This window comes from Pochonia chlamydosporia, assembly GCF_001653235.2.
Source record: "Pochonia chlamydosporia 170 chromosome Unknown PCv3seq00012, whole genome shotgun sequence".
Lineage (NCBI taxonomy): Eukaryota > Fungi > Ascomycota > Sordariomycetes > Hypocreales > Clavicipitaceae > Pochonia > Pochonia chlamydosporia.
Genome location: NW_019154047.1, coordinates 167,056 through 185,413, shown reverse-complemented (window position 1 = coordinate 185,413; position 18,358 = coordinate 167,056). Strand labels below are relative to the sequence as shown.

At 48.1% G+C, this 18,358-nt stretch overlaps 4 protein-coding genes across 4 annotated transcripts; 1 reads left to right on the top strand and 3 right to left on the bottom strand.

The window, feature by feature from the left end:
• Positions 1–255: 255 nt before the first annotated feature.
• VFPPC_11529 (asparaginase domain-containing protein) lies at positions 256–1,281 on the top strand (the record flags this gene model as incomplete). The annotated part of the gene is made up of 1 exon (XM_018289688.1): positions 256–1,281. One exon carries the CDS (start codon positions 256–258, stop codon positions 1,279–1,281), a length of 1,026 nt encoding a protein of 341 aa, XP_018137110.1.
• Positions 1,282–2,895: 1,614 nt separating this feature from the next.
• Positions 2,896–4,101, bottom strand: VFPPC_11530 (UMTA methyltransferase family protein; the record flags this gene model as incomplete). The annotated part of the gene is made up of 1 exon (XM_018289689.1): positions 2,896–4,101. One exon carries the CDS (start codon positions 4,099–4,101, stop codon positions 2,896–2,898), a length of 1,206 nt encoding a protein of 401 aa, XP_018137111.1.
• A 5,072-nt stretch (positions 4,102–9,173) lies between these two features.
• On the bottom strand, positions 9,174–10,885 carry VFPPC_11956 (hypothetical protein; the record flags this gene model as incomplete). The annotated part of the gene is made up of 6 exons (XM_018289988.1): positions 9,174–9,596; positions 9,648–9,716; positions 9,776–9,959; positions 10,028–10,202; positions 10,249–10,799; positions 10,857–10,885. 6 exons carry the CDS (start codon positions 10,883–10,885, stop codon positions 9,174–9,176), a joined length of 1,431 nt encoding a protein of 476 aa, XP_018137112.1.
• A 2,263-nt stretch (positions 10,886–13,148) lies between these two features.
• Positions 13,149–14,200, bottom strand: VFPPC_18290 (hypothetical protein; the record flags this gene model as incomplete). The annotated part of the gene is made up of 2 exons (XM_022429926.1): positions 13,149–13,698; positions 13,785–14,200. The coding sequence occupies 2 exons, from the start codon at positions 14,198–14,200 to the stop codon at positions 13,149–13,151; spliced, it is 966 nt and encodes a 321-aa protein (XP_022285054.1).
• Between the last annotated feature and the right edge of the window lie 4,158 nt (positions 14,201–18,358).

Here is an 18,358-nt window from a genome sequence, read left to right as displayed (position 1 = left end):
GCTAGTTTCTGGGTCGTCGAACCCAAAGCGTCTCCCGCCACGTCCTGCTCTGCAAGCACCAATTGGTAACGCCCATGGCACTACCCTATCGCACGAAACAATTAATTTGGATCCTTATTCTACTTTTCTTTGAGCCATGAGGCTATACCGACTTGTCATGAGGTAGAATCGATATCCGAATACATATCATAGCCAGTTACCGAACCCAGAACGCCCGTAACGCCTTTCATTATGCATCGTGACACAAGCACAGCAATGGGTCGCCAGAGGAAACTCCGCGAGATCGTAATTATTGACACCGGTGGGACCATTACAGCTATATCGAGTGATCCCGCGGCGACAGCAGGCTACGAATGCGGGGAGCTCTCCGTGAAAGACATGCTAAAAGAGCACCCAAGGCTGACGGAGAAAGCCCAGATCAAAGTCATAAACCTAAAGCGGAAAGGGAGAGAGGGTAGTCCCGATACAACATCCTCAGACCGGTTGAATCTCACCGTCGAAGTTCAAAGACAGCTCAACGCTGGCGCGGATGCTGTTATTATGCTACACGGCACAGATACACTCCTAATGACAGCGTTTTCGTTATCAATAACTATCCAACCGACCAGAACCATTATCTTGACTGGTGCAACTCTCCCAAGCAATTGTCACGGAGCTGACGGCGACAAGAACATGCTGTGTGCTCTGGTTTTGGGACTTCTTGGGCTCGCTGGGGTCCATATCGTTTTTGACTTCGAGATATTGCAGCCACTGTATACCAGAAAACTGACAACCGCCTCATCTCGCCCATTCTACTCTTTTACCGGTCCCATAGCAACGTTCAAAAATTCCGTTCCCCGGTTCTTCAATGAGCCAACCCGGCCTGTTGATCTCTGGTACTTCGATGTGACGAGCCTTGGAGCTTTACCCGATGTGGTTATCCTTCCCTACCAAGATGATATGGACGAAGGACGGTTCCTGAGCGCAACTGCCAACGCTAAAGGTGTGGTGCTGGGAGGTGTTGGGGATGGTAGTTGGCCCAAGAGTTTAAAGAAGCTGATACAGGCGCGCTCAAATAACATTCCCGTCGTCATTAGCTCCGATTCATTCGGTTTCATTGTGGCTGAGTATTGCTACGGGCTTGGGCCTTTTTGTATTGGGAGCGGTTACCTCGACCCGTCACAAAGTCGATTGTTGCTTCAGTACTGCTTGGCGGCGGGTTATACCACTCCAGCGGCTATCAAGGATCTTTTCGAACGCCAAACCCCAACCGACCTAGATGCATTGCTAGCTAAACTTTAGTGGCACAGATGATAAGTATATAACTTCAATGTTTTTCTGCTTCTGTTAATAGCTATACTTATATGCTTCGTGCGCGCTTGGCACAACAAAGACCTTCCTCATGACACTCCGTACCATTAGGAACGGTTGCTATTGTACGAGTTCTTTCAATAATACGCTCTTTTGAGCTCTTGGCATGTCACACGCCAAGAGTTTAGGTTAGCTAGCAGCAAAATCCGTTTCCGCTTACTCCCGTCCAAACAGCCGGAGTCCAAGGTGCACTCTGCGGTCTTCTCGCCGCCAGATGGGAGATTGCGTTCTTTGCTGTGCTTGAACGTCAAGATTCAGTTCTTCAAACTAGGTACACCAACATCGCCCCGGCCCAAGAGACGGATAACTGTCAACAAAGTTGCAGTGCAGTAGCTGGTTGTGTTCCGTATACCACCGAAATAGGTACAAATGAACGAGAGCGCCAGAAGTAGGGGTTCTCTTTCCACGGACAACATGTTGGAGCAAAACCATTAACTACTGCTGTAATAGCCAGGCAACTTAAGGTGCCTTCTTCTCATGCATGTCGTCATCTACAGCCATCTAGTCAAAAAGTTTAGTGAAGATCAACACAGCATGTTATAAATACCTATTCTTTACAATAGTTCTATGAAGGGATACCTGGATGGAACGTGCTTTAGAACTGTCTTGCTTGAGGTGAGGACCGTCTAGCTGTCCACGCCTGGATCGCTTTGTGGAGCTGATTTTTATGTAGTCGATCCTGAGCATGCAGCGTCTCCGAGTAGCCCGACGGAGTCGCTACCAGCTTGAAGTCCCATTGCAACTTTTTGTCGCTTCTCCAAGGGCGGTTGCGGTAGATGGACATGGATTAGTCCCTGGTTCAATTCGTAGAGCTGTCCGACCTCCCTCTATAGTGACTCAATGTTCGGGGACTTGTGTCGCTTGTCATTGACTCGAATGAGATACCTCTTCGGATACAGGTTTCGCAAGGTCGCCCAATTGTCGCCACTCCTTGCGTTGTAATAGTTAACATAGGCTATTGCCACCCAGCACGGTCGTTGCTGAACATGAAGTACGCCATGTAAGCCTTTCTCGTAAACACAAGACATGGTCGTGCTCCAGTTGCCCCTCCTGGCGAAGATGGCAATATCACACTGTGTATCGCAGAAACTGTCAGGATGTAGTCTTCCAGGCGTCGCTAACAGGGTGAAGCCCTTCAATACATTAATATAGCACTTCCTCTTACTGGTTTCTCTTCTAGAGACCACATGGCCGACCATTGGTTCAATACAACGGCCATTAAACGCCCCCTTAGTCTGGCACTACCACGCGTCTCCCAACACCAAGACTGTTCATTCAGTGAAATCCATTGTATATGTCTCTAAAGATCATCCGACCGGTTCCATTTCGTTCTTCACTTGACTCCAGGGTCAAATAATTATTCCATGTCATGTTCTTATTTGCGAAGGGGAATGCTAGTAGAGTATATACAGGGAATATAGTCTCTCAAAAGGTTGTCGACGATATGATGGAGTCTGGAATGTCTGTAGGTATCTTAATGAGACTAATAAGACTGTGAATGCTTCAGTGGTTTTACAATGCCGTCTTGAATCCTGGTACAAGGTTTTATGTTCCCTTCTGCGCTATGACGCATTCGTAGCGAACAAGTAACTTATCAATCAGGTCCTTCCTCGCTCCCGCACACAGCAGCTCTGTTTCCTCCTTCGACAGTTGTAGATGCCCTCTCAACGGTACAGCAGTGATGGCTTCTAATCCCTCCCACAAATAGTCTTTCACTGCAAGTCCTATGTTCCTATCCCGCTCATTATCTGGCCAATCACCAACTGGGAGCCAGAAATCCCGTCGCTGAATCTGTTTAAATCCAGCTTCTGAAAGCCGACTTTCCAAATCCTGCATTGGATATAAAATTCTTCCCATTTTGGAGCATGCATCGTTCAAAATCCGTATAAGTTCCGAAAGTTCTTCACCCACGCCGGCTTTGTTATTATCAGTAGACATGAATTCCATTGAGAGCTCATGAAATTCTACCCATCCTTCGGACTTTAGGTGTTCGTATATCCGTTTAATAAGGAGTGAAAAGTTTTGCATACAACCTCCCACGTGTCGACAGTGGACGTAGTCGTACCGAGCGGGATCATCCCAAGATAACTCGACATCATCAATAACAAAGTTGACGTTTAGAGGAACATATTCTAATTGAATTGGGCTAAGATCGATCCCTGTGATAGTGGCTTCGGGAAACTTGTCACCCATATCAATAGCCCACTTGCCAGTTCCTGTAGCAATATCGAGGATATTTGCACCATTCCTAGTGTTAAAAGGTGCGGAAAAGAGGCCGTGGTCACCATAAGGGCCTTCACCCGCAAGGTAGGCTTTGATGTGGCGGTGGAAGTCGGTTTGCCGTTCTTTCTCCCGGTCGTCACTGGGATAGGGGTACTTCCCATTTTGGAAGTACACATGATATTCCCGGTTGTATATCGTTTCAAATTCGAACACTTCTTCGGGAGCCAGAACCGTTGTATCAGGCAGTTCTCCTCCGTACGCCGAGTCCTCGTCACTAGCGGAGAGATCGTTGTCTTGAGACATATCGGGGTCTTCGCGGTTGGGCGAGTACAACGCGGTGGAACTGCCTTCCGACATGGCAAAATAGTTGTGCGGACGTGTGGAGATGACATCGAGAGAGCTAGGCGTTGTTTTCAGGTGGCTATCAGGACAGCTTTGGGTACTGACAGTCTGTAATATCAAATCCAGCACCTCCGGTATGCGGAGAATCTTTGGAACGGGCAGTTTCGCTTTCTTTTGCACCCCCATGGTATTCTCGTTCGACTTGCAGTGTTATTGTGTAGATTCAACCTCAATTGGCAGGCTGCTCCAAGTCAAACTCGGGAGAGGAGCTGTCGACGGATCTTCTGAATCGAGTCGGGATCGAAACGGCGTAGTATTTCTCGTGTGGTTCGCATATTCCTACTCGTGAGGATTGAGGCTTTCGAGGGAGTGTCGTTATTAGATTTATTCGAGCTCAAAGGTAGGCGAGCTGAGGAGGATTGAGGTTAAGATAGAGCAAAGCAGTCCCTGTTTGCCAACAAGCCGCGTATTTGATATGAGTGAAGACACTGGTCATGCCATCTACTGCGACTGTTAGGATTTCGCAATGAAAGACGGCGAATTGAGGAGGCTTAGAGCGACAGAGAGAAAAAGTACCGAGACTTTGATGTGGAAAATCAGATTCAGGGGAGAGAAGACATCTGAAATACTCACCTCGGTGTCTCGCCCGTAATATTGGAGGCCAAAGAAACTGTCATCAAATCTTTGGGGTACCAAACGCCACCCGAGCGTTTGCAATTTCCTTGAACATCGAACGGTGATCAAGTCGAAGCGGCACAGAGCCGTGGAGGTGACTGCGAGGGTGGTCCCCAAGTAGGAGATAATGTGGAAGTCACCTAGCCCTGTTGGGACAGATCTGGCGCTCCTGTCTTGCCACCGGTTTTTCTCTGAGTAATGGCAGGGAGTGTTCGAATCGGAATTACGAGACTGCCTCAGAAATTCCACGGCCACGCAGACGGTCCTTTTTCAGAGGACTTATTTTGTGGAAGAAAAGACGTGGCTCTACTCCAGAGCTAACTTTGGACAGGCTCGCTTCCGTTGTTGAGTCTTTTCACCTTGAATACCACACGAGACGCACCTAGGCTGCGTGAAATACTAAGCTGCTGCGCAGATGGCATGCAAACTAGGGTGACCTGGCTACGATATCGCGCATACGATGCCGCGAACGTGCCCCATCCACCGCCCACCCCGGAAAACAGAGCAGCCCATCCGGGGAGGAGGAGGCATATCCTGTTGGTCACCCCTTGCACCTTACTCAAAGTCCCTGTTCCTTCACTGGGGTCAGAACATGGCCCCCTGCGGCAGCAATGTCGTTGAACCTGTACATGCCACTGAAGTCTACGCGGAGATACCTGCATGGCGTTTGGAGCTAACAATACAGGCGCGTCCAGTCCTCACTCAGCACCGGGGCCGCTGCTTGGAACTATCGGCCAATGCGCTGCCTTCTGGCACACACTTTTCGCGCGGCCCAGCGGCCCAGGTAGAAACTCCTCAAGTCTGGCCCCATCGGAGGTGTCACTGAGCAACTTTGTGAAATTGAACGCGTCAAGCATGCCGTTCACTAGCACCATTCTTGGATTGCCACAGCGGCCTTCGGGGACCATCCACCCGCTGCTTTTTCCTTCAGCCGACGCCACTCTCGTCCTACAGAAGGAGATGTTGGCCGTCAGCTTCCAGGGCTCGTACAATCTCCAAAGGCATGTAGTATTGCCCCCGGGTGCGCGGTCGCATGCCTTGGCTAAAATCACGGTAACAACACCTACAGAACCTCAGAGATCTTTAACGGGGATCTGCAGGATATGTAGAAGGGTTTGTGCCGAGGAACTTGCTCACTCATGTCATGCGGGTCTGCTAATGGCTCATATTATGGCGTTGACCATGAAGGCAGGGCGGCAGGGAGTTGCAGTGAGCTGCAAGATCTAGTGGTGGTGAATTGTTGACCATGTGAAAGCTGCTGGAATCCAATATTGGTGGCTTTCAGTCAATATTGAGCATACGTTATCGAGCCCATGGCGCGTGCTTGATGAGACACAGCAACACCAGTTACAGGATGGATGGAGATCAATTGGATCCTTACAGCATGACAGCAAAAGGTAAAGAGTCTATTAGATACACTTAAAGCCTGAAATCTTATGGTTGCTTCCGGATTTCATGCGGGTGCGCAAATTTGCAATGTATCACCAGCAGAGCATATTGCAATGTAGATTCGGCGGAGCTGATGCGCACAACGAACACACCGAGAGCAATTATATAGAAGAGTCAGTGCCGTTAGTATGACCCTCCCCTAGACACCTTAGCTCCAGTTCCTGAATTTCCTCGAGAGTTTTTCCTGTCGGTAGCCGGGAATACCCCATATCATCATAGCTTGAAGCCTCAGTATCTGGTGACTTTTTCTTTTGCTTTCTCCAAAACTTGACGTCCTTCCGCACGGGGTTTCCCCACGGGGACCGTATCCATGGGAATTCGTCAATGCATATCATGACATATCCTCCGGGTATCGTCTTTGTAAACAATTCTCGTCTACGCTGCTCTGTAATGTCGCCGTGCACAATTACCAGATGATAATAGTCTTCTGTGGCCTCGCATATGCGACTGCTCTTCTTTCTGAGTAGTGTGAGGGAATCATGTGACCTGCCCGTTTAATGAATGTCTCACTTTGTGAGCATTGTGTAAATAGCTTCAGCCAGAGTTCCTTTACGGGTTCTCTTTTTCTCCTTGTGAATAATCGCTTCATCCAAGTCGCACTCGACCTTGTTCGTGCACTCGTACCGTTACAAGTAGGTCAATCGTCCTTTCTCCTGTTTAGCAAAGAATGCGATATTTTAGATGTGACGGTACTCACTTAATTAGCCACTCCTTCCTCTTTCCTACATAAAAAATCTTTGGTCTTTCTGTGTTATTTATACGTTTGAGGTATTCATTAATTGTATCCAGAGTAATGGAATCCGTCGTACAATCAGTTACCGAACTAGGGTTGCTTTCTGTCCAGCATGATAGTGGGAAACACCCAATGAATCTCCAAACACTCCATGATCTATGGCCCTCGTTTATTGACGTTGATTTGTTTGTTGAATATTGCCTCAATGGTGTGAGAGTTTCAGTACTGTAGGAATACATAATATAGTAACTTAAAATACTGTTGTTTCTGGCAAAGTTGTACAGAAGGTCTCTCATGTTCCTAGAGTAAGCTCGTACTTATACGGGACGTGGGCGGGTACAGATCGGGACGTTCATGTAATGCCGCATGGGTGCAAAATGAAAGTGCCTTGCAGCCACAGGGGTCATGGGCTCGGTTGATGGGGGAGGAAATGATGGTTCATTATCCGTATCACCCACTAGAGAAACCCACTACCCATGAGAGCCTGGATGAGAGGTCCCGCAGTTGTCTACAACACAATTGCCGCATTCGCCCACCTCCATGGCCAAGTTTAGAGCTCTCGGCGGCGCCAAGGATCCCCGGCTTATCTTTCCACTTAGAAACGACGCCTGAGGCATGGTCGCGGCGCAGCAAGCCATTGATGCACATATTTGTATTCTCGTGGTGGTTGCATCACAGTCACATCTCACCACTTTCAAGGATATGCAGTAGCTACGAAAGTGTCTTGGTTCCTCCCCGCTTTCCCGCTTCGACGCGAAAAGTGGCGGCGGATCTTGCACAAGTTGTATCCGATTTGTTTGGCGTGGAGGGGCGGGACGAAATACCCCTGTCCAAAATCAGACCCTTGCTTCCTCGACGAAGCTGAAATACTACTCGTATTTCGGTCCAATTGCAGGGCAGGGAAGCAGCCACTCTCAGACAGGGCGCCGATGCACTCGTTGGATTCTCAGTCAACATGTCAAGCAACGGGAGAAAGAGAAATAAAATCCGAAGATCACTCTTGGTGGTAAGGTTTGTGACACAACAGTGACGACTACTTGGATATTTCTATTTCTATCTTCCGTCCCTTTGCCAACATTGCGGATACTTGCCATCAAATAATATTCTTCCCAACTCGATCACACATCTTTTGAACAGACGAACTGTGGTTTCGTTCCTTCAAAATGTCTTCATCTCCTGAAAGTTTTCTTGTTTTCCCTATCCTGTCCGCTACTTTAGCTATCGCACTCTTGTTTGTGATCCCTAAATTGCGTGAGCAGTCTGAAAACACGTCCAATCCAGCCACGCCCGATGAATCCTCCCTACTACCGTCCTGTTTTGAAACGGACGAAGAAGAGATTGAGCTTCTTCAATGCCACCCGTGCGTTCCATATATCTTGCACGCATTATGCCTGGGCCTTCCTGCACTGCTATTCGCCCTTCTTCTTCTACGTTTTGGAACTGAAAAATGGCCGTCATACTTGCCGATTTGGGGCACATATTCGAACGGCTTGTCATCTGTAAGTTTTTTTTTTACGGTCATCGAGGCGGATTTTCCCTGGACTTACTGAAACAGTTTCTGTTTGCGACCCGTACCCTTCGTTGGCGGTGTAGCGGATCGAAGTTGGTCAAGGATTTTGTCAGACTGTTGGCCGCAGTTGTCGCCGTTATCACTCTGATGCTGGTACCAGGGACTGGGTGCATGCTGTACTTTAGCCTCGAGCACACTGGACTCCTTTCGGCAGCATTGTTGTCATTCCTCAGTATATTTTTGGTTGGAGCCAGCCAGACTTCCTTCCAGCTCTTGAATCGTAAGACTCAAGATCCACGGCCCGCAATCGCTGTCTTCACCTTCCTTGCATTGGCATTTTTGATCCTTGATCTTATTTTGCCGCTCAAGGCTTTGAAGTCAAGAGATGAAAGAAACGTTGTAAGCACAGGAGTCACAAGGAAACAGACTGACGTCGCTAATATCCTGTCAGGCTGCATGGTTTCTATCATTTGTCCCGCCGCTCTGGGCAGTGGTCAAGTATGTCTATCGGCTTGTTGAAGCGGTTTGGAGAGAGAGCGACAAACCGAATTCGTCTATCGACTATAAACCCGAGGCAAAGAAACATGGGTTGACGTCACTAAAGCGTCCGCAAACGGAAGACCCAGATAACAGCGGCCGACTCAGTCGGCATCACATTTTGGCGCTTGGGGATCCAAACAATCCTCATCCAGATTATGCAATGAGCCTAGCTCGGAACTCTAACCTCTCCATTCAAGCCACAAGGCCAATGAAACCCCGGGCGTTAGTGTAAGCTAATCCGCATGCTACTACATATAAGTCATTCATCAGGTCGAGAAGTTTGTCAAGTCCATGTTCATATTGGCCTCGTTCGATAGGAAAGAATACCAATACCCACTGGGCGGGGCATTTTTAGACAGGGGATACTGAAGACATGAATAGATCTGGGTGTAGACTCACGGAGTGTTTGGGCATGCAAAAAGGTCCGTATCCTGATGCGCTGGTATCTTTGTGACTCTGTTCCGTTCGTTGGCCGGATTTATCTTCTACTGCATCAGACTCGTAAAGTAGATGCACATAACGGAGTTTACCTTCCGGTAACTCAAGGTCATATTTGTGAAACCATAATGCCATGTCTGGAGGCCACGAGAACACTACTTTCTCTCCCGAGTTCGGCGCCTGGAGCTTCATAATCTGAGTCTCATCGAACAGCGGGAGCAAAACATTTATATACCCCTCGGTGGGCGATAGGCATGCGTCCGCGTCAAGTCGGGCTACAAATTTTCCCCAAGGTTCTTGGCGTTTGAGTGTCAACCTTTGATTCAGTGACACAACCTGTGCGAGGTCAGTTACCTATCAATTAAAGGCTGACAAGCGTCATTGTACCAAGTTGTCATTGCAGAAGTTTGAGTAGGCCATGCATTCATTGGTGAATCTGAATGAGTGGAGTTTCCCCTGCAGCACATTAGCATAAGGCACTGTTTGTGACGGTCTTGTCGGCCCACCATTCTTACACCTGTCTGGCCGGAAGAGTCGCCTTGGGTACCACAGCCCACGGACACAGCTTCTTTCAAGGTAAGCGCCGATACCACAGCCTCATGCCTCACTTCTTCGACTTCACCAAGATGTATTAACTGATACGCGGGCTCAAGACTTTTATGGTGACGGTGCCCCAGGAAGTAAAGGATGTCTTTCCGACTGTGATGACTCATCAGATGTTCCGTCTGCAGAACGACGTTAGGCCACTTGAAAGGGATGTCTCTTACCTTAAGCGGTATCCGAGAGTGGCCTCCACAATCCTACTTGCTGAGGCTGCGTCAGAATCCCAGCGTTGAATGTTAGTATTGTCCGGGAGCTTGAACCGCCGACCGAGCTGTAAGAGGGTCTTCTCTTGGTTGTCCTCATGTCTGAAGTCCCTGCCAAGAGTGCGAAAGGGACGGTCTGCGTCATCTTAGCGCATGCTGTCAAAAGGGTGTGAAGGACTTACAGTGAATTGGAAATTCGAAGCCCCGAGCCCCGATTTGACATACAATGATACAGATTAGCGGATCACTGTACGCTACAGAATCAATAACATCGTTCGCTTCAGAGTATTTAAGCGCGGACGGTGCCCCGGTTAATTTCCAGAATTCCTGTAATCCCTTGAGGATTGTGCCTTTAAGTTTTTTATTGTAGGCTTTCGAACCATACAGCTGCTTATAAGATTCCTTTAAGACGCGAAGGTGCGCAAGGAAATAATACCTGATAAGATTGATGAGACATTCTTTCCTCTCCTTCTCTTCCTCCACCATAATATGTTCTTCAGCGTGCTTCTGGTATGCCTTAATGATCTCGCCGGCTTCTGTTACGCCATCCAGCAGTTTGAGGTTGTCAGGAAATTGAGGGGAACACTGTAGGACGTATCCTAGTAGGTCTCCTAGTGAGGCGATTCTCTCGCTCCATTCGTACCAGTTACATGTGTCTCTTTGCATGAGTGTATTCGCTTTATTTCTGAAATTTGTCTCGCGCATTGTCGCCATGCGAAGGTGTAGACGTCGACTAAACAGTTGTCAAAGCGGGCGGTCGGGTTCATGTTCCAAATGACAGCGGACAAACCTTGGTACCGCTCCTGACCGCGCAGCCATTTTTGCCGAAGTGGCTGTTCAGCACAGCCACAGGTGGCTATGATCCATTGCCAGACAACTGGACATCAACAAGTGAGAAGGTCGACACTGACTGATTAGCTGATGCGTTCGTGTTGCTTTCACCTATTTGGTGTTCTGCCGAGGGTCAAAGTCGGAAAACACACAATCTCATGTCACTAAATCTAGAAAATGTTTTGTTGACGTACCACAGCATCATCCTTTCCAATGTTCGCGGCCGTCCGAGCTATAGTCAAAACTTGCACAGCTGAAGTGAAATACAGTACGATGCATAACAGCCCACGGCTTGTGTATGTATGACATTGGCTTCTAGTGACAAGTTCAGCAGACACACATATATTTTCCTGCATTTTGACTACCGTAGTGGGCTTGACGGGACAAAAGTCGTCGTGCTCTCTCCTGTATTAACCACCTTTCTTGTGTTCACATTTCTCTTCTACAGCCTTTCCTTTTCCAGTTTCGTTACTATTGATCTGCCCGTAGTTTGTGACACCCACGTGGATACGGGGATCCAGGGTAAGGTTTCCTTTGTTTTGCGACTTTGCGCTCTCCCCTTCGCTGCTCCTCGGTGAAGATTTGCGTTCCATTGTGAACCGTAGAGATATTAATAGCTAATGAGCTGATCAGTATGAGTTCCATAAGTGAAACCATTATGTGAACAGAAATACCGTTGATATCGTCAAATTCGTCGATAACACAGAACCCACAAACTGAAATACAATACAATACTATGATCAAGAGGCACCAATTTGAACCAGCTTTTATATTTATAAATTCCGTACGATCTACTAACAGCAGCCTCACTTCTTGTGAAGTCCGATGCCTGTTGTTGCCCCAGCATCTCAAGTTGTTCAATTGACCATCTCCAACTTGTATGCGTCATGCACGCGGAATCAGCCTCGTCTTGCCGGCTGAATAACCATCGGATCATCGTAGCAAATGCCCAGGTTGTGCTGCAAGCTTCCCACACCTCCTACGGATGTTTTTGCTTGGGTCCGGATTGGCTAATCGAAGGAGGAAATTAGCTTTTCTCACAGCTTCCGACTTACAAGAAGGACGGACAGGGTAGTCCAGACAAACCCGGTTATCTGTACCGGGGTGGACCAACCCAGAAGAATGATTGTCCTAGATGTTTCGGCATACAATACAAACTGCGCCGTGGTCTGTGGGCAATGGTTCAGAGACAATCGGCAGTGATGATACGCGAATCATTTAAAATTATAGTATCAGTCAATACTGTACTGTACTTTAACAGCAACTACTTCATGTTAATATTCATACAGACTGGTCTGCAATTGCAGATGGTGGGAAAAAGCAGATGGTCTGCAATGCAGATGGGGTGGAAATATAGATGAGCTAAAAAACGCAGGTGGTCTGCAATTGCAGGTGGTGGGAAAAAGCAGATGGTCTGCAATTGCAGGTGGTGGGAAAAAGCAGATGGTCTGCAATTGCGGGTGGTGGGAAAAAGCAGATGGTCTGCAATTGCAGGTGGTGGGAAAAAGCAGATGGTGTGCAATGCAGATGGTCTGTGGGAAAATGTAGATGATCCGAAATTGGCTTGGGGACAGGGAACCATCTCTCATGTAAAGCTTTTCGCTCAGTCGCTTTTTCATGATCACCTTTCAACACATCTAGCTGGATCATGGTCCCTGGGGAGCGTTCTTCCCTAGGTAAATATAGTGCCATCACATATTGACAGAAAGATGATGTTTGGTTCCATCATGTTTATCCCCGAATTTTGGGAGAGTAAACATGACTGACGGCCTGACGTACTGCCTAATGGGCGGGGTTTGGATCACATGGTCCGGTTGAGATCCACAGTCGCTGCAAAATACCGCTACAATCTTGCGCATTCATCTAGTCTTCAACGCTTCGCGCAATTTTTGGTTCAAACGAAGAAGCTAATTCTCGTACGAAATAATCTTTCAACAACGGGCGCTGTGATGCCGGAGGTACTACCAACATCTCCAAGTATTCAGCGTCGAGTGCTAAACTTTCTATAGGTAGGCGCAACGACTACAGTGGATAACGACTTCGAAAAAATCGGATATCACTACTTTCCTTCCACACCCTATCCAAGATTGATGTACTGGCGCGCAGGCGACGGCAACTATACGGCAGGCCCGAAGGGGCAAGGGGGACGCTCGAAGTTTACAAGAGATGATAACTCTACCACCGGAACTCTGCTCCCGGCGGAACATGATTTAACGGTAATGGACACAGACTTTAAATTAATCAAGGCGGGCTAGACAGGAAACAATTCATTATGCGTTTGTTTGCCATTTTCGAATCCCAAAAATATGATGACTTTGTAGTCTGGGCCTGATGGCAAAATCTCTATGGCTTTAGTTCCCACCAACACGCCTTGGTCCACGTCGGGTTTGATGGCACCTTCAGGATGGCTCCTTTCCAGCGCATGCTTCACGACCTTGCTAGATTTCATGCCATTGTAAAGATGTTCACCAACTGCGCATTGTAACCTCACGCCCGGCTCTTCCTTGTATCCCAAGAGCCGACGGCCAGCCTCGTAATCAACCCATAGTTCCAGACGAAAATCTTCATTTGGAACTGCTGGCAGGTGAATACCAATGCACATTGTGAATGATGTGAACTTTTCGAGACACCTTTTCTCACTGTCCAATAAGCCTGTAAGTAGAAAAGTGCCAATTATTGGAGTGGCCCTTTCAATATTTGCCACTATGGCTTTGTTATGGACGTGAACAATTTCTGGCCTTGCATCGCTGGATATGTTGGTGTTGTCGGCATGACGCGGCTGTGGGACATAATGGAAGTTCCTTATTTCTAAATATTGAATCAGCCGCTAATAAAACGCACAAAGGAGTTTGCTCAGTTGAACTCGCAAGTACCATCAAAATACCGCTTTGACAAATTCGGATGTTTCCCCTTTAAAGCCAAATGGAACTCGTCCCAGCACGGTGGTAAACCGAACCTTTCAAAGTATTTTTGGATCCGTGTGGGAACACCTTCAACGTTGAGCTGTTCTAACAGGCTGCTAGGTACATGGTACGGTAACCATGTAAACGTCACGACGCTCAAATTTGGTGTTTTCAAGCAACTGTTATCATTGGAATACCTGTACTGGGCTGCTTTGATGAAGAGGTCAACCGCATCGCGTTGTCGAGTAGATCTTTCCACACACGCCATTACCTTCTTTGCCCGCTTGTGTCTTCGCTTGATCATCTTCTGGTCCTTCGACTCGAAGTCCGTTTCATACTCTTGCAAGTCTTGTCCCTCCGGATCCTGAAAGCTCGCGGCCACGAGTTTCCGCTTTCCCATTTTCGACTCTTAAAGACAGTATGCGTGGATGGCCCCTAATTGCAGGCGGTGCACTAAACTGCAGGTCGTCGGTCGTGGTCGAGAATTGCTAATGCAGAGAGTCTGTAAATGCAGAGAGTCTGTAAATGCAGAGAGTCTGTAAATGCAGAGAGTATGTTAATGCAGAGAGTCTGCAAGGTTGGAGTCTGCAATAAGACTCCAGTAGCGTGACCAAAAATGCGACCAGTCTAAAAAATACATTATCATGAACTTGAATGAGTCTGTAATCACGTGACCTGGTACATTGTCCTGTCACGATTGCCAACCGTCATACCTAAAAGAAGACATTGTATTGATCTCTACGACAGTCATTGCCCGTAAGTTACACGGTTGTATAAACCAGCGCTTTACACAGTAATTAAGCTCGAAGAGTTTGTTCAAGTCATGGTCAATTGAAAATGGTCTGAATGTTACCTCACTTACTGTAGGAAATTCTGCGATCCATTTGGTCCGTTTGTGCCAGCCCGCCTGCATCAGTCGTACTGACAGTCATGCGATGGGGTGGAAAATGCGTCGATATGTATTTGAGTAAGAGAATATACATGCCACCGAAAAGAGTGAGCGGGGAATGGCTAAGATCAGAATTCTTTGGACAAATGTGACTGAAGAGAACAGGCGTTTATGGAATTGTCGCAGCCAGTTAGCATAAATACAATTAATCTGACTCCACACAGTTTCCTTGCAGTCCACAGCTAGTGGAGATTCTGAGCAAACCCGAGAAAAGGCGTAAAGATTACCAGAGTGTGGTGCAGCCGTACCAACATCGTACAAGAATAAAGAGCGACGAGATGGCAGGAGAAAGCAGCCCAAGAGGAAGTTCGCCTGGGCTGCAAGGTTCCTTGTAGTATTCTGCTCGTCGAGAGGCTTGAACATAATCAAAGCAAGGCTAGAATCCGGCCTTCGGTCGACGATTTCCTGGATCTGCATTATCTACCGAGCCGATGCGTGATACTGATAAGATGGACGCTTTGGGGCAGGCTGTTGAATAAGTTTAGCCCAAGGGTGGCTGCTGGGCTGCTGTCGTTCTCTACAAGCAGCTGCGATGCAGTTGTTAGAATGAAAACGCGGTGACAAAAGTGATTGCGGGTGAGAACTAACAACAGATATCATCGCCCCTAGAAAAAGTCAGGTGTCATTTTTTGCCTCGGTAGTCGGAATGGCTGGAAAGTCCACACAGCCGTGTACTTGAAACTCACCAGTACTGTTTGCTGACGATGGTTGGTGGACATCGACGCTCCGTCTCGATGTATTTTGAGCACCAAGACTCGACGATGTGGTAGTGGTGCTGGCAACTGAGTTCTTTCTGTGAGGCCAATGTCAGATTTGTCTGAAACAAAGTGCACAATGGAAATGCAGGTAGTATTGATGCAGAAAACGCACGTAAATGTAATTGCACATGGTGTTCTTTGGATCTCGATACCGGTACTTGGGATACTGATCAATTTGAGGAAAAGTGAGGCTGTCTGCATTTGTCTGGGGCAGGGTGGAGATGAGGGACAAACATAAAGAACCGAACGGGGGCTTATTTGACGGCCAGGACCTTGTGCTGGCGCACGGCCGGGAGTGCAGGTACACGGGGTGGCTTTTAGTTCACTGGTTTAATGGTCACGGCCAATTCACCGGCTCGTGACGGCATGCCTCCCGGTTTGTGCAGTGACAAAAGTGACGGCAGTCTGCTTAGCATCTCTCTATATTGCGTAAAAGCTTGACATAATTGGCTGACAACATGTAGTGATGATGATTTTGCTGGTGCATATTGCTCTCAACAGATCATGCGTCTTGCCATTCTGCATGAAGTTGTTTATGTGCAATGACATACTTCGTTTGTGGTTAGTGTTGTTCACTCCGCGGAATGTAGCAGGACGCTGCGTAGCGACGCAGAGTTGGTGTGTGTTGCTGAAGGGACGAGAAGGGGTGGCTGTCCCTACATTGTGCATTGAAGTCTGGCCCTAAGATTTCGTAAGTCACAGTTGCTATAGGTACTCTGCACAATGTTCGTGTTGAAGCATCGCGGTGTACAGCGCACAGGAGGTACATATGCTTTGGGCTTGCAAGGGAAGGAGTTGGGTGTACCCCACACGACCCTTGTCGAGGGCTGAACCCATGCAACAATTTTGTTCAAAACTAACAGCACGCATTACAGGGGTCTGAAAATCTACAGGGGTGCTTCCCAAGTTACTCCTTTTGTCAGCGGGCAGCTTGAGGAGGGTGTGTTCCTGTCTTGAATTAGCGCCACTCTTTGGTTGATCCGAACCAAACAGTTTCCCCGTCTCTAACCAACAACTTTGATACACCGTAATGTCGGACGTCCCTTGTTGGATCATCCCTTGGATACCTGGCGTCGATGCCGGTAAAAAGTGTTGATGTACTGCGCTGTACCAGTAATTCGCTTGCAGGAAGGAGGCGGGCACCTCATGCAAGGGTGGCCCAGTCCGCCATGTGATGTCGCATTCATTGGGGACAACTCAGCCAGAAGTCTCTCATTCTATGAATCGGTCCACAACGTACGGGAGAAAACAGTACTGGAATATTTGTCGCCACCTATGCTGGGGCTACTACATCCGTTTCGAATGTCCTTGTCGTGAATCTCACCATCTGCTCGCTGCGTAGTAAAGCACCTGGTGGGCGGGCACTACCGCACTACTTTCAATCAAGCCGAAGGTTCTGGCTCACGGGGCTGTCAGAGTCAAGGCTAAGATTCTAGCTATGTGTTGTGGTCCTAGCTGATGATAGATGCTCTCTCCTGACATGGTAATCATTGCCGCGGCATTTCGATGCCGCATTAACATATCTGGCCGCCTTTTTATGTGAAAATACCTTTGAGAACTGCACAGGAGAAGAAAGGTTTCTCTGGCTGAAAACGTGTTTTCAAAGATCTTTCAGCAGCCTATTTCCAAAAGCATCCCGATAGGGTGCTAACCATGGCTTGCAGCCAAGGCTGGCTGAAGTTGTATTTGATTTTACAGGCGTCCCGGTTAAAGAACCTGAGTTCCAAGCCATGAACAATGCTGCCCTGCGAAGGAAATAAATGGACATGTAGACACCAAATGATACCTCATGGTATATCTCGACTGATACATATTGTTGTCGAATCATGTAAACGCTGGGAGCAGGGAGCACCAGAGCCTCTGCGTGAATATGCGCAGCACCACGACTAGTGCTAACCTACATTATGTCGAAGACTTTGATCGTTTTTTTAAAGTCCGTCGCAGCTTTGTATTTAAATGTTGTAATATCTTCTATCAACTGGCTTCCGGTTTCATTTGCGCCTCTATCGCTAATACAGTCCGGACGAGAGTGGGAGAATTACGTTGTGTTATTGTCGGGATGTCGAAGCCGGTATCTGCGGCGGCAGAGGCTGAGGCCCAACGAGGCATCCTCTGGCCTGGTCGCCTTTTTCAGAGGATGGCCCAGGTCGACCCTGAAAGAATCTTCACTTTGCGTCCTCAAAGCACCAGTCACATTGTTCTTTACATGGGATATTGGCCGCACAAGAAACCATCAAGACTTCACCGCCCAGTTGAGCCGCATGAAATAGCATATCTCCCAACTGCCATTCTGACACTTTGTCAAGTATAAAACTCGACGCTAGCCCGGCAGCTGTATCGCGCGCAGGTTTTGAAGTTCCTCCCTACCATTCTCACTACGCACAATCGGTGCAGCCCAGCGGCGTGAAGTCGTTGACCTTCTTGTCGAACCACTCCAATTCTATCACAACTCACTATTGCACAGAGACCAAGAAAATGAGTATCTTCGATGCCCAGAGTGGAAAGCGCGCCTCTGTCCAGCAAATTTCCTTCTGATGACTGGACGCCGCCCCCAAGACTCTCGGCGCAGCTGATGTTCCCTTCGACGCCATATGTCTATATACCCTCTGGGTAGTGATTTTACGCCCAATCCAATTCTTCTCAGAAGGGTGGTGGACCAGACCATCGTGCCAAAGTCGATGGAACGGCGGCTCTTCAGCCATGACTCTGTTTCGTCGACATGTCAATTTCGAGGCTGAGTGGGGATACCGGACAGGAGACTTGAGAGAGCTGACCCGACTTGAATTCTAGCTGTTTAATTTACCCCACGCTTGGATCCAAGGATCGCTGCCGAGTCTTGGTTCCGGAGAGA